The 14,893-nt window shown below is 48.8% G+C and overlaps 1 protein-coding gene across 2 annotated transcripts; it reads left to right on the top strand.

Moving 5' to 3' along the window:
- Nucleotides 1-5,262: 5,262 nt before the first annotated feature.
- Nucleotides 5,263-14,818, top strand: Dnaaf3 (dynein, axonemal assembly factor 3). 2 transcript variants are annotated; one of them, NM_001033548.3, is made up of 12 exons: nt 5,286-5,373; nt 5,476-5,564; nt 5,871-6,013; nt 6,884-6,977; nt 9,641-9,798; nt 10,127-10,309; nt 10,532-10,657; nt 10,762-10,884; nt 11,220-11,337; nt 13,496-13,607; nt 13,739-13,813; nt 13,892-14,818. In NM_001033548.3, the coding sequence occupies exons 2-12, from the start codon at nt 5,480-5,482 to the stop codon at nt 14,433-14,435; spliced, it is 1,761 nt and encodes a 586-aa protein (NP_001028720.1). In that variant the 5' UTR covers nt 5,286-5,373; nt 5,476-5,479; the 3' UTR covers nt 14,436-14,818. The 2 variants fall into 2 exon arrangements, with proteins under 2 accessions (XP_006540229.1, NP_001028720.1); XM_006540166.2 differs by lacking the exon at nt 5,871-6,013 and having other exon boundaries at nt 5,263-5,373; nt 13,892-14,803.
- The last annotated feature ends 75 nt before the right edge of the window (nt 14,819-14,893 follow it).

Genomic DNA, 14,893 nt, shown 5'->3' with positions numbered 1-14,893 from the left:
GCCTGATCCTCCAAAGCCCACTGAATTCTGTGCGATTGTGCTCTTTCTCTTCCAGCCCACTTTAACACCACAAATGGGAAACACCAGACAGTTCTAACACTTTAAAGCCAGCCAGATAACACAACTGCTGGGCGCAGAATCTATTGCCCTAAACTCATCAGTCATCTAATATCAGGATTCTGCTGGTAGCAGAGGCTGCCACCGGTTCTCATAGCCCCAGGCCTTACATGGTGTGTGCGATCCTCTCCCCAAAGCCTAGCCACAAAGCACCCTCTCTGTTTCTTCCTCTGAAGTCCCGCCTTGTTTCCTTCACCCAGCAATGGGCTCCCACCATCTTTATTGACACAATCAAGAACCAATTAGGAAAACAATACCTCCACCTACACACACTTAATGGTTCCAAGAAATACAGGATCTTTTCAGACTGTTTTTAAACCCACTTTGCCCTGTTTCTCAACATCCAGAATGAGAGGGGCAATCAACTTTAACACAGTATTTTTCTTTGAAGCAAAAGCAGTCAGTTCAGCAAGCATCTAACTCCCTGTTGTTAGGTTCGGCAACCCCACCAGCTGCCCGTTTGCATTTCCTCCTGCACACTCTAATCCTTTGTGGTCGGGGGTGGGGTGTGGGGTGGGGGGAAGCCGACATTGAATCCTGAGCAAACTTATATGAGGAATTTTCATTCCTCAAGGGGCATGACGCAGCATGTGTACCATGTAACATAATAAGCACTGGGGTTGGGCTGGCGAGATGACCCAGCTGCTAAGAGCACTGACTGCTCTTCCGAAGGTCCTGAGTTCAAATCCCAGCAACCACATGGTGGCTCACAACCATCTGTAATGGGATCTGATGCCTTCTTCTGGTGTCTGAAGACAGCTACAGTGTATAATAATAAACAAATTCTAAAATGAGCACCAAATCTGCTCCTCGTGGGACCTCCCCGATTTCGCCAATCATCCCATAAGTCGCGTGCCCAGGGAATCCATCATGGGCACTACTCTACCCTTATTAACTGAACTCCTGCCCTCAGCTGCCAAGGCCTCTGGCTCCGGGCCTGTTGTTTCTCTCCAGGGTGGGCTTTCATCCTTGGGACTGGGCATAAGTGCCTAAGAGTTTCTAGAACTATCTTTCAGTTAACAAACCCTTAACTTCTCTATTCTTGGTACAAATGGGAGCACAAAGGGGCTTCTTGTGTAGGAGTAGGCAGAGTTGTCATGCAGATTTCCCCCCTGAAGACTTATTTTGTTTAGACAGACTGACTGGCACTGCAGACATTCACCCTCCTCCAGCCGGAGCGCATACATAAAAAAGCCCCCATAACACACAGTGAAGATCATTGAAGATGAAAGTGAGTGGGTGCTGGAGGGCGGTGATCCATGATGTTGATGTGCTGAAACATCGTCAAGCAGCAATGGTCGCCGTGCGGTCCACACCAAAATCCTGTCTGGAAAAACCACCCCCCAAAAAGAAAGAAAAATGAAAAAATAATTCCACAAAATTATAGCAGTTGTTTCTCCTGTGTGACCGTGTGTGTTGCTCTTATGAAGTCTGTGTCATTTACAATGAACTGTTCCCACCACTGCTGCCATGGCACCCTCACAGCAGCCTCATGCTAAGTACAGCGTTGATTCCTCACAAGTGAAGAGAAGTCGCTTGGAATCACATCGCCAATATGTTTGACCTTAAGTCCTGTACTTGAACCTGTTACGATGCATTTTTAAAGCTTTATTTCTTTTATTATTTTGTGTATATGAGTGTTTTACCTGCCTCTATATTTGTGCACTATGTACGTTCCTGGCGTCCTCTAAGGGCAGAAGAGAGCACTGGATCCTTGGGACCAGAGTTAGTAAAGCACTGGGAGCCACCATGTGGATGCTAGGAGCCAAGCCCAGGTTCTCTGCAAGAGCAGCAAATGCTCTTAACCCTGGAGCCAACTCTCTAGTCCCCAAACTTGTTATGATTTTGGGGAAGATATAAGATATCGGGGGTCTCTGCTTCTTTTTTTCATCTCAACAAAAACAGGCCAATACAAAGAGAACCATAACAAATAGCCACTCATATTAAGAAATAAATCCACCCACAGGGACCCACAGAGAATGAACTGCTCAACAGAGAATATGCACGGGACAGACCTATGCCTTTGCACATATGGAACAGTGCATCTCAGTCTTCATGGGGACCCCTAACAGCAGGAGCAATGGCTCTCTCTGCCTCTGTTGACTGCCTTTGGATCCTTTTCCCCTTTCTGGGCTGCCTTGTCTAGCCTCAATAGGAGATGTGCCTAATCCTACTGCATCTTGAGATGCCAGAGCTGACTGATATCCATGGGAGGGCTTTTCTTGTCTGAGGAGAAAGGAAGAGCTGAAAGGTGAGATTGGGATGTAAAGTCAATTAATTAATTAATTAATTATAAAAAAGATATAAAAAGACAGACAGTAAAAAGGGAAGAAAGAAAGAGAAAAAGAGAGAAAGAAGAAAGAAAGAAATCCAGGGTCTGCAGAGTCGGCTCAGTGGGGAGGGGCACTTGATGTCCTTGCAGAGCATAGATATCATCCACTCCAGGTCATGATATCATCCACTGCGGGTCACACCACTTGTAATCTGAGTTCCAGGAGATCTGATGTCTGTCTTCTTCTGACTTTTACAGGCACTGGACACACATGTAGTGCACAAACATGTAGGTAACACACACACACACACACACACACATCTAAGCCAGGTGTGGTGACACATGCCTTTAGTGCTAGCACTCAAGAAGCAAAGGCAGGTGGATTTCTGTGAGTTCAAGGTCAGCCTGGTCTATATATGGCAAGTTCCAGGACAACCAGACCCATGTAATAGAGAGACCTTGTCTCTCTCTCAAAAAAAAGGAGTATTCTTTAAAAACAAATTGAAAATAAGTCCTTTGGCCAGTTGTGGTGGCAGATGCTGGTAGGATTTGCTGAAGGAGGCAGAGGCAGGAGGATCACGAGTTTTAGGCCAACCTGGGCTACATGGTAAAAAGAAAAAAGAAGTCTAGTGAATGTTGAGGTGACTTATGGAGGTCAGGGAGATCTCTGAGGCAACACTTGAATGACATACTAAGAATAAATGGCAGGCATACCGATGCGGGAGAAACAGAATAGAACGTTATTCCATCACAGGAAGGAGTCAAACCTGAGAAGCTGGTGCTTGTGTGTCAACCTGAGATCAAATGCAAACACCAAGAGCAAAGGCAGGCATGGCCAATGCTACCGTTGGGGAGCAGAGATCCACAGATTTGAGGGCAGCCTAACAAGAATGATGAACACCAGACACCCCTCTGTGGCATCTGCATTTTCATGGCCACAAGCACCCACACATGGGTGTGCATACATGCATATGGTACAAAACACACAGAAAGGAGCGAGGTGTTCTGCTTCATCGTGAGTCTGGAATTATATGATGTTATAAGTTATGCTATACATTTCTCTTTGCCTTATTGTGTGAGTTTTTGACTGCCTGTCTGTCTGTCTGTCCCCAGCATGTATACTGTGTACCACCTACATGTATATCCTCAGAGGCCAGAAGAGAGCATCAGATTTCCCGGGACTGGCATTATATACCGATGGTTGAAAGCTGACTGACATGTGGGTGTTGGGATCTGAATCAGGTCCACTGGAAGAGCAACCAGCGCTCTTGACTGCTGAGCCAGCTCTCCAGCCCTCTCTCTGTGTATAATGATGCTTGAACTATTACACCTACTTCTATCCCGTGACCCCCACCCCACAGGATTGAATTATAGTCTCGTACTATCACACCTGGATTGATGTGGTGCTGGGATGGAACACAGTGTTTCAGTCACGCCATTCCTGAAGGTATCGTTTCTGTAGCATTGTCTCGATTAGTTTTTGTCCTTCATTCTAGTAAGTTCTTCTATTGCTTAACATGATCTGAGAGACCAGTGTTAGGTATCTTCCCAGGAGGAAGATTTCTAAATTTGTATTTGAAAATTTTATTCTTTGTGTGTGAGTGTGTGTGTTACTCAAGTGTTTGTGGGTGCCAAAAGAGGTGAGAAGAGGGCATGAGAGCCCTGGGGCTGAAAGTACAGGCCGTTATGATCCTTCTGATGTGGTGCTGAGAACTGAACTCTCCCGTTCTCTAGGAGAGCAGAAAGTACCTTTATTTTTTATTTTATTTTATTGTTTTGTTTTTGTTTTTGTTTTTGTTTTTTGAGACAGGGTTTCTCTGTGTAGCCCTGGCTGTCCTGGAACTCACTCTGTAGACCAGGCTGGCTTCGAACTCAGAAATCCGCCTGCCTCTGCCTTCCAACAGAAAGCACCTTTAACTGCTGAACCTTTCTCCAGCTCCCAGCTCCAGGAGGGAGGATTTTTTTTTTTTTTTTTTTTAGCTTTTATACAGTGCGGTAGCCTTTGCTGGGCTAGAATAAGATATGGCAAACTGGTCTTGAACCACTGATTTTCCTACTTCAGAATGTTGGTATTACAGGTCTGTGCCATGGTGCCTGCTAAAGATGTATTATTGAGTAATGACTGTGAGTAATAGCCTGATCATATATTCTAGAAAAATCTACTGAGCAAGGTCCTGTTTTTCACCTAGTGAGGCCTGTATTCAGACAAGAGCCCAGGTGTAAAAGAAACAAAAACAAAAGAACAAAACAGAGATGTGAAGGCATGTCTTGGCTTCCTGTTATAATTTGGATTCACAGAGATTTCATTAGAATCCAGGAGTGGTGGCTCACAATATTTAAACCAAGGCCAGGAGGACTGCTGCGAGTTCGGAGTAACTCGAATAAAGAGGGACTCTGGCTCAAAAAGAAGAAGAGGAGGGAAAAGAAGAAGAGGGGAGGAGAGGAGGAGGGGAGGGGGAGAAGAAGGAAGAGGAGGAGGAAAGAAGAAAAAGGAAGAAAGGAAGGAAGGAGAGAGAGAGAGAGAAAGAGAGAGAGAGAGAGAGAGAGAGAGAGAGAGAGAGAGAGAGAGAGAGAGAGAGAGAGAGAGAGAAAAGAAAGAAAAAGAAAAGAAAGACAAACAGGGAAGACATTTCGTTCAGTTCTGATTTAATTTGAAGCAGCAAGGTAGATCCTCCCTTTCCTAGAAATTTGGAGGACGGATCCAGAAAGCAGGCACCCTACTCTGGTCCGGCTGTCGTTATGACAACCGCGTCCGGTGTCCAGTTTCAGACCACACCGCAGCCATCTCCCGGAGCTTCTATTGGTCAAAAGTTCATAGCGAGCGGCACCTTTTCACGTTAATTGGTCAGTTGATAGCAATAATGCAAAACCACCTGCTCCCATTGGGTGATGACTCAGAGTGGGCGAAGCCTCTGGGAAACTGTTGTGGTGGCTTCCAGGAGCTCAGCACAGGACCCTACCTACGGATATTTTGAAGAATAAAGGTGAGGGGATTAACGTGGAGGCGAAGGGGTAAGAAGCGGGGCAGCGAGAAAGGGAGGGATGAGATGGACAAATGTGGAATTCCCCGGACTCCTGTCCCACAGAGCGATGACCACGCCTGCGGGCTCGGGCACCGGTTATGGTAGTGTGTCCTGGTGGGGTCTGTCCCCGGCGCTGGACCTACAGGCAGAAAGTGAGTCTACCCTAAGACCACACACGGTCTTAGACAGAGGTGCCTTTCCTACTACAACTGTGGACTGTGCTCACAGCCCACAGCACTTGTGTCTGTGGTAGGGGATGCTGATGGGATGTGTATACCAACGTTCCCTAAATTAACTGGCTTGGGGAGAAGGGTTAATACTGAGTGCTATAAGGCAAAGGTATCGCTGTTTTTTGGAATCCAGGCTCGGCGTATCAAGCCTGCTGGTTTCTTAACTTCTAAAGTTAGCTAACTGCAGGAGAGACGAGCAGTCGACTCTGCCTGCTATCGTCTTGCCAGGTCCTCCTGTAGACCCAGATTCACAGTCGAAAACAGAGCGCAAGGTCCCAGAACTGGATGCCCTGCTGTTAGGTTCTGTGGATGGTAGACACATGCTGCGGACCCTGGCCAGGGCAGCGCTCTGGCCTCTCAGGAGCTTCAATGTGAGTTGGGATTCTGGGATCCTGGTTGGAGTGGAATGAACGGCCGATTCCTGAGCCTTTGAGAGAAGAGAGGATTGCAATGAAAGTTTCCAGGTCCTAGAGGTTAGGCTGTGGATCTGAAGAGTCTCAGACCTTGTCCTAGGGAAGTAAGGTCCTGGGATTTGAGGCCCCTGGGCTTCAGTAAGAGCGAGAGCCCAAGAATCAGGTCTCCAGCCGGGCAGTGGTGGCATATGCCTTTAATCCCAGCACTTGGGAGGCAGGTGGATTTCTGAGTTCGAGGCCAGCCTAGTCTCCAGAGTGAGTTCCAGGACAGCCAGAGTTACACAGAGAAACCCTGTCTCAAAACAAACAAACAAACAAACAAACCCCAAAAAATCAGGTCTCCAGAGTGAGTTCCAGGACAGCTAGGGCTACACAGAGAAACCCTGACTCAAAAAAACAAAACAAAACAAAACAAAACGAAACAAAACCAAAAACAAAACAAAACAAAAAATCAGGTCTCCAGGAGTGGTGTGAGGGGTGATCTCGAATCTAGACTTATGGCTTAAGAGAGAGACCTAGCAAGCTGGATCTAGTGGTTAAAGCCTGTAATCATAGTTGCTCCGGAGGCTGAGGCAGGAGAAGCATCGTAAGTTCAAGGCCATCCTGGGCAACAGAGAGTTCAAGGGCGACCTAATGAGACTATGCCTCACAATAGAAAGAAAAACAGGGGGGGGGGGGGATGTGCTGGGAATGGAGTTCAGTGGTGGAGTGCTGCTCTAACTTTTACAAGGTCCCTGGTTGGGTTCCATCTCCATACAGGGGTGTTGGGGGAGGCTGGTGTTCTGGGCTCCTAGGTCTGCAGAATTGTCTTGTCTGTCACTCGTGCAGTTTTATGTGCTGGAGAATAATCTGGAAGCGGTAGCCCGACACATGCTGATCTTCAGTCTAGCCCTAGAGGAACCTGAGAAGATGGGGCTCCAAGGTCAGTTGCTTAAGACTCTAGCATTCAGCCAGGGAGGTGGGTATGTCTATAATCCCAGCACTTGGAAGGCAGAGGCATGTTGTGTCCGGCCAGCCGACCACATGTTTTGGGTCCTAGGCTGGAAAGGCATGTTGGAAACCTGGAAGAGAAGAAGGGCTAGGCTGCGCGAGATAAGGAAGGAACCAAGACAAGCTTTCTGCTCAAGGTTCAATTTTAATGTCAGCAAACACGCTTTATAAAGAAAAGGGGAGGCCCGTCCCTGGCCAAGCAAAGTTCCTTTGAAGTAGATAGGTCAGCCTTTTAGTGGGAACTCGCAAAGATCGCAGTTCGGTGTTAACTCTGGAAGATTCTTGGAAGAGAACCGGTTCAGGCCTCTGGCAGGTTGAGCCTCAGGCAGGTAGTGGCACATCAAAGGAGCAGCACAGCAGGTGGCTCCGCTCAGGCGGTGGTGGATGGTCACAGCCAGCCTTGCTGGGCTGGAAGGAGGTAACAGAGGCAGGCAGATTTCTGAGTTCCAGGACAGCCAGGGTTACACAGAGAAACCCTGTCTCAAAATGAATGAATGAATGAATGAATGAATGAATGAATGAAACAAAAGACTCTAGCATTCAAATTCAAAGCTCCCACCCCCAAAGATACTGGCCTTCCAATGGTGTGATTTAAAGCTTTGGAGATGGGATGGACCTGGTAGTGCACACCTTTAACCCCAGCACTCCAGGGACAGAGGCAGGTGGGTTTCAAAGCGTTCAAGGCCAGCCTGGTCTACATAGTGAGATCCAGGCCAACCAGGGTTCATAGTGAAACCCTGTCTCAAAAATACAAAATAAATAAACCTTTGAAAACGTAGCTCAGCTAGTAGAGCGCTAGTGTGCACAAAGCCCCAGGTAGGGTGGCACAAGGTCACAGCTCTAGGGAGGTGGCCAAGAGGTTCAGAAATTCAGGTTGTCCTTAGCTACACAGTTTTAGGTTTTGTGGGGTGTATCACATGCCATTTCAAAAAACAAACAAATGGAGTCTGTGAAGATGGCTCAGCTGGTAAAGGTGCCTTCGATCAAGCTTGATGATCCGGACTTAATCTCTGGGACTATAAGAGAACTGTCCCCTGAAGGTCATCATCTGATACCCACACATGTGTTATAATAGGAACACACACAATAAATAAAATGTAAAAGGCAGAGAGAGAGAGGGGGGGGAGAGAGAGAGAGAGAGAGAGAGAGGAGAGAGATCTTCAGTTTTTATTTCCTATGTCATCCTTTGCAAAATGCAGATTCCACTAATGTGGGCCTTAATATATATTTATTTAGTGAGTGCATGTGCGAGCCACGGATTACAAGTGGAGGTCAGAGGACAACTCACGGGAGTTGGTTCCCTCCTTCTACCGTATGAGTCTCAAGGACAGATCCTTAGACTTGGCAGCAGGCATTCTTACCCACAGAGCCATCTTGCCATCCCCCACCAATAGGACTCCATTCGAGGATTCTATAGAAAAATGTGTAGTGTTTGGCTTATAACACCAGCTCAGTTCTCTTCTTCCACCACTTGTATTCATTCCAAAGTTCAAACTCAGTTCATCATCAAACTTGGTTGCAGGTACCTTTAACCCTTGCCCTCTGGCCCCCAGGTCCCATAACTCAGTACAGCTTAGTACATCTGAATAAAATTTTTAGGGGTGAGAGGCACTGGGGAGTTAAGACAGAGATATATTGTTGTAGATCAGGCTGGCTTGGACTTTTGGGAATCCTCCTGTCTCAGGCTCCACAATGGGAGATTATAGACACAAGTTGCTCTAAGCAATGGTGTTGTTTTTATTGTTAGTATAGTTGGTCATTGCCACTTGTAGCTCAGGGCATTGAGAATATATTGTTCTTAAACAACTCGAACTTAGTTTATCTGTAGCTCTCTTCTGTAAGATTTGTAAAATTCTAACAAATACACACACACACACACACACACACACACACACACACACACACCACACACACACCCCACACACACCCCACACACAAATAGCTCATTTGGTAGAATGAGCCCAGCACATGGAAGTCCCTTTGGTTTCATCCTTTTTGTTTGTTTGTTTTTGAGACAGGGTTTCTCTGTATATCCCTCACTGTCCTGGAACTTCTTCTGTAGACTAGGCTGGCTGGCCTCAAATTCAGTGATCTGCCTGCCCCTGCCTTCCAAGAGCTGGGATTAAAGGTATGCGCCACCACCACCCAGTGGGTTTCATCCTTAATACCAAATGAAAAAGACAAAAAAAAAATGGTGTTACAATATTAAATTATTTCATCTTTATTGTGGAGTTTGGGGTGTTTTGATTTGGTTTTGGTTTTGGTTTTGGTTTGCTTTCAGATAGTTTTATTGTATTCCAGGGGCTATGTCACCCTTTTCTGATCTCTGAAAAATCTTGCCCATGGTGAACAGATGTACACACTCAGGCACACACACACACACACACACACACACACACACACACACACACACACCGAATAAAAAGTTTAATTTATTAAAAGTATATTTTAAAGACAAGACTTGAGACTATATGTCAGCTTGCTTTGCTTTTGGGAAGTCCCAGCTTCAATCAGCAGTGCTGGGTGGTGGTTGCAGTTCCTGGATTGGTGCAGTTTGTCAAGTCTCCCTCCCTGTTTCATCCTTCCCTCCTCCAGAGCGGAGTGAGACCTTCCTGGAGCTGTGGGGGAACGCGCTGCTGCGACCCTCGGTAGCTGCCTTCCTGCGCGCTCAGGCTAGCCACCTGGCTAATCTGGTCCTGGAGCCTGATCGCCTGGAGGAGCAACTACCCTGGCTTAGTCTTCGGCTGCTCAAGGTGCCACAGCTGCCCACCTTTGTTGGAGGGAAGTGGAATTTGCTTGAAATTTGGGTGGCTGCAGGAAGAATGGAAATGAGCAGTTCAGAGGAATTGAGGGGCTGGAGCAGGCTGGCGTGTGTGTGTGTGTGTGTGTGTGTGTGTGTGTGTGTGTGTCCTAATTCCACAATTCCACCTCTGTAACTCCCACTACTGTGGCCTAGGGTTAGGGGAGACTTTGCTCTCTGTGCCTCATTTTTTCCGCCCCCATAATCACTACCACCTAATGGGATGGAAGGGGAGCCCTCACTGCGTCTCTGTCACTCTCCATGTTTTCCTGGCTGTGCAGTTCCGCGAGCGGGATGCCCTGGAGGCCGTGTTCCGTTTCTGGTCTGGTGGGGAGAAGGGACCTGAAGTCTTTCCCATGAGTCGCCTTTGGGACTCGAGGTTGCGCCACTACCTGGGTTCCCGCTACGATGCCCGGCGTGGTGTTGCCGACTGGGACCTACGCATGAAGCTGCATGATCGAGGGGTGAGGAAGCTTTGAAGCAGGTGGCCAGCATCTGAGTCCAGAGAGAAGGAAGAGGGCGGAGACTCCGCCCCCATATATGAGGAAGGGGGTCTAAACTCCTACCTAGGTCTGAGGAAGGAGGTCTGGACCCTGGAGTTTGAAGTTGGAGGAATTCCTATAGGTATAAGGTTGGGGTTCCTATACCAGATTAATCAGGGCCTTTTTCCCTATCCTCTACTCCAGGCCCAAGTTATCCATATCCAGGAATTCCGACGCTGGCGGGATACAGGTGTTGCCTTTGAACTCAGAGACTTGAGTGCTTACCATGTGCCCAACAGGACTCTGGCATCAGGTCGCCTCCTGAGCCACGTGCGTGTCTACCGCAGGCCTGGACTGCGTATTTTAGGTATCTACCAGTACAGGTCCCCAATTTGGACCTCACTTGCGATCTCATACCTTTGGTTTTTTTCCAGCGTGGGGAACGCGTGGCTGCGCGCGGATACTGGGGGGACATCGCCACGGGGCCCTTTATGGCTTTTGGCATCGAGGCGGACGACCAAAGCCTCTTACGGACGAGAAACGGACAACCAGTCAAGGTGTGGGCCTGGTGGGGCTAGGGTTAGGGCCAGCAGACAAGTTCCTGTTCTCGGCCTTCCAAGCCTGCCTTTTCCGCCTAGTAGCGCCAACGCTTTTTTGAGCTCCACCTCTTATTTTGGTCCAGTGTCTCCATCCAAGTAACAGGCTCTGTCCCCAACTTCTTGGTCCCTATCTTGGAGAGCTATGATCCAGTTCTCTTACTAAGTCCTAAATCCAGCCCCGGAAAAGTAACAAGGAATTCTAGTTTGGGGCTGGCTGTATACATTAAGCCCCGCCCCTACCCACCCCTATTGTTCAAAGCCTAACCTCTGCACCTCCCCCTTTCTCCCCGCAGACTGCGAGCGAGATCACGCAGCACAACGTCACAGAGCTGTTCCGAGAAGTAGCCGCCTGGAGGGGCCCGAGAGCCATCCAGGGGAATGTGGAGGAGACAGAGTCGCCCGAGCCAGATGGTAGGTAGCCAGCAGCTGCAAACTGCAGATAGTCACTGTTTTTTCCCCAAGCTTTGACGGAGCTGGTTTGGAATACCTGGACAGTTGCTCTCTCGTTGATATTCGTTCTCTTTTTCTCTCTTGTCCTCCCTTTCCCAAACCCTGAACCCCACCAGTAGGATTCTCAGCCCTCTCTGGAGTTCTAACTGGGAACCTTTACATTCCTCCCTACACCCTTTCCCTACATGGATTCTGGCTGTCCTTCTTTCTATTCCAGTCCTTAACTCACCTCTCCCTAGGTGCCTTCATTCAAGGGACCATTCACTTTCTTTCCTGTCTGTAAAATGGGTCTCTGCCTCGTGGGCCCACCTCCCCAGATTTGCAGCAATTCAGTTCAGCCAAAGGATTAAAAAAAAGGAAGGCTTCTAGAAAGACATGGAAGGTCGATAATATAGCTCAGCAAGGAGACGTGCTTGCCGTCAGGGCCTTGTAGCTCAAGTTCTATCCCTGGGATCCAAGTAATGGTGGACAGAGAGAGATGACTCAGTAAAGGTTGCCACCTGACCTACACACACTTACCGAGGCACACACCATCACCAAAATAAATAAATAAATAAATAAATAAAATAACTTTAAAGAAAAGGCTAAGAAAGTTGGGCGTGGACAGTGAATGCCTGTCACTCAGAAGGCTGAGGCAGGAGAAAATGCCTGGTTTGGGTCACAATTCCAGATATCTTCAGCTACAAGAGCCTGACTCAAAACAAAAGTAGAAAATAGGGAGTGTTGCCCCTTCTTAGAATTGGGAACAAAACACCCCATGGAAGGAGTTACAGAGACAAAGTTTGGAGCTGAGATGAAAGGATGAACCATCCAGACACTGCCCCACCCGGGGGTCCATCCCATAATCAGCCACCAAACGCAGACACTATTACATACGCCAGCAAGATTTTGCTGAAGGGACCCTGATATAGCTGTCTCTTGTGAGGCTAAGCCAGTGCCTGGCAAATACAGAAGTGGATGCTCACAGTCAGCTATTGGATGGATCACAGGGCCCCCAATGAAGGAGCTAGAGAAAGGACTCAAGGAGCTGAAAGGGTCTGCAACTCTATAGGTGGAACAACAATATGAACTAACCAGTACCCCCCAGAGCTCATGTCTCTAGCTGCATTTTTAGCAGAAGATGGCCTAGTTGGCCATCATTGGGAAGAGAGGCCCATTGGTCTTGCAAACTTTATATGCCCCAGTACAGGGGAATGCCAGGGCCAAGAAGTGGGAATGGGTGGGTAGGGGAATTGTGGGGGCGAGGGTATAGGGGACTTTCGGGATAGTATTTGAAATGTAAATGAAGTAAATACCTAATAAAAAATTGGAGGGAAAAAAAGAAGATAAGTATCCCAAGCTTTTGTCCCCGCTGGCAAGAACACACTCGGGACAACCGGAATCTTCTGCGGCAAAGCTTTATTGCTTACTTCTCAGGAAGACCCTGACCCCAGAAAATGGAGTCGCTTATATAGCCCTCAGCCATGGTGTTTCAGCACCTGATATGGCATGTCAGCTCCTGATTTGTTGCTCGCTCATCACCCCACTACTACGCCCTGAGATGGGCAGTGACTAGGAGTGAGTTCACTCTCGCACCTGCGTACAGGGCTTGTTTACTAGTTAGGCACAGCGGAGGCCAGCGCCATCTTATAATGGCGATTGCTCTCGGCACTGCTCTCCACAGATAAGGAGTGTAAATTCCAATATTCTTTGCAACTTGTGTGCACATCTCTTTGACTCTCAAGATTTATATTCATAGCCGGGCTGTGGTGGAGCACACCTTTAATCCCAGCACCTGGGAGGCAAAGGCAGAGGCAGGTGGATTTCTGAGTTCGAGGCCAGCCTGGTCTACAGAGTGAGTTCCAGGACAGCCAAGGCTACACAGAGAAACCCTCTCTCTCTCTCTCTCTCTCTCTCTCTCTCTCTCTGTGTGAGCATGTGAGCGCCTGCGCAAGCACACATGTAGGTGCCTTCGGAAGCCACAAGAGGGCACCATGTCCCCAGAAACTAGAGTTAAAGGTGGTTATAAGCTTGGGTTCTGGGTGCAAACTCAGGGTCTCTGAAAGAGTATCAAACCCGCTTAGCAACTGAGCCAGTTCTTCAGCCCCAGATCTGACCTCTTTCTTCCCTTCTCTTTCAGTGCCTGCTCAAGAACCCTTCACTATCCACTTTCTGCCTCTCGATTCTTCGCAGACTCTCCACCACAAGACTTGCTACCAGGGCCGGTTCCAGCTCCTCTACGTGTCCTGTGGGTAAGAGACCTAGGATTGGGCCCCAGTTTATTCGTTGTCAGAAGCCGGAACTTAAGCTTTGCAGTCTCCATCCTGCTCTGGACCTCCGTCCCCACCTGTGTATCTCAGCTCCTAGTCCTTTCTCTCCTTAGGATGGTCCATCTTCTCAGCCCTGAGCTCGGGGCTTGCGTGGCCCCCGGAGGGAACCTGGTTGTGGAATTAGCTCGGTGAGCCAGAGGAGTGGGGTGGGAAGGTCACAGCTGGGCCAAAAGCCAGGTCTCCTCACACACAGTTTCCCAACATAGGTACTTGGTGGACCTGCGGCCCAAGGAGTTGAAGGCGTTCTCTGACCGCGTTGTAGAGATAGCGCGGGTGGCTGGGTTCGCCCCTCACACTGCAACCAAACCCTCGGAGACTTTTGCGAGGTTCTACAAGTTAGGGGACTCCACTCCGGGTGGCGGAGACTCAGCTGTGGAATCTGGACCCGCGCCCTCCAAAGTGGAATCTACCCGCGCCCCTCTCCCAGAATCGATAAGTCCGCCCCAGGCTAACCAGGCCCCCTCTCTAGAGGCGATGAGCCCACCCCTGGCTGACCTGGCCCCACCTCTAGAGACAATGTGTCCACCCCAGGCCAACCAGGCCCCTCCTCTAGAAGCGTTGAGCCCATCCAAAGCTGACCAGATCCCACCTCTAGAGGCGATGAGCCCACCCCAGGCTAAGCTAGTCCTGCCTGTAGAAGCAATCAGCCTTCCCCAAGCCGACCTGGCCTCTCCTCCGGAAGTGATAAGCCCACTCCAGGAAGCTATGGCAACGTCCTGGGTGAATGCACCTCCAAAACATGTAACATGAACCCCAGGGACCACGTAGCCCACCTTTAACTGCTGAAGCAGGCCCAGGGATTGACATCACCAGCTCAGCCCACCTGCATGCGGTTTTACTCTGCGTTCCTTCTCAACCCCAGGGATATGACTAGAACTTCAAATTCCTTTCCTGGAACTCTCGGTTGTACTATTTGGGGGGTAGGGGTGAGGGTGGGGGATGGGTCCTAGACTGTTATCTGAGACTTATCCTGACAAGGATCGAAGGCTGAAGGGACAACCCTGGGCTCCAGATCCTCTCTTTTGTCTTGGGCCTTTCTTGACATGCTGCTTTTGGGAAGGACAAGGGCATAGCCTTCCTTGAATGTGATTCAAATAAAAAGCGCAGGGTCACCTCTGTGTGTCCTGTCCTCAGTCGGTCTCCAGTGCCAAGAAGGGTGGGAGCAGCAGGGATGGGTCCCGATTGTGGGTTTGCAAGTGGGCTTGGCT

The sequence above is a fragment of the Mus musculus genome, chromosome 7 (assembly GCF_000001635.26).
Source record: "Mus musculus strain C57BL/6J chromosome 7, GRCm38.p6 C57BL/6J".
In the NCBI taxonomy this organism is placed as follows: Eukaryota; Metazoa; Chordata; class Mammalia; order Rodentia; family Muridae; genus Mus; species Mus musculus.
Note: the sequence above shows the minus strand (reverse complement) of the source record. Positions and strands in the feature narration are given on the sequence as shown.

Coding starts and splice junctions, on each gene's coding strand:
- Dnaaf3 (NM_001033548.3), top strand. CDS start 5,480: ATGACCACGCCTGCGGGCTCGGGCACCGGTTATGGTAGTGTGTCCTGG. Junction 11,338..13,495: donor AGAGTCGCCCGAGCCAGATG/GTAGGTAGCCAG, acceptor CTTCTCTTTCAG/TGCCTGCTCAAGAACCCTTC. Junction 13,608..13,738: donor CTCCTCTACGTGTCCTGTGG/GTAAGAGACCTA, acceptor TTCTCTCCTTAG/GATGGTCCATCTTCTCAGCC.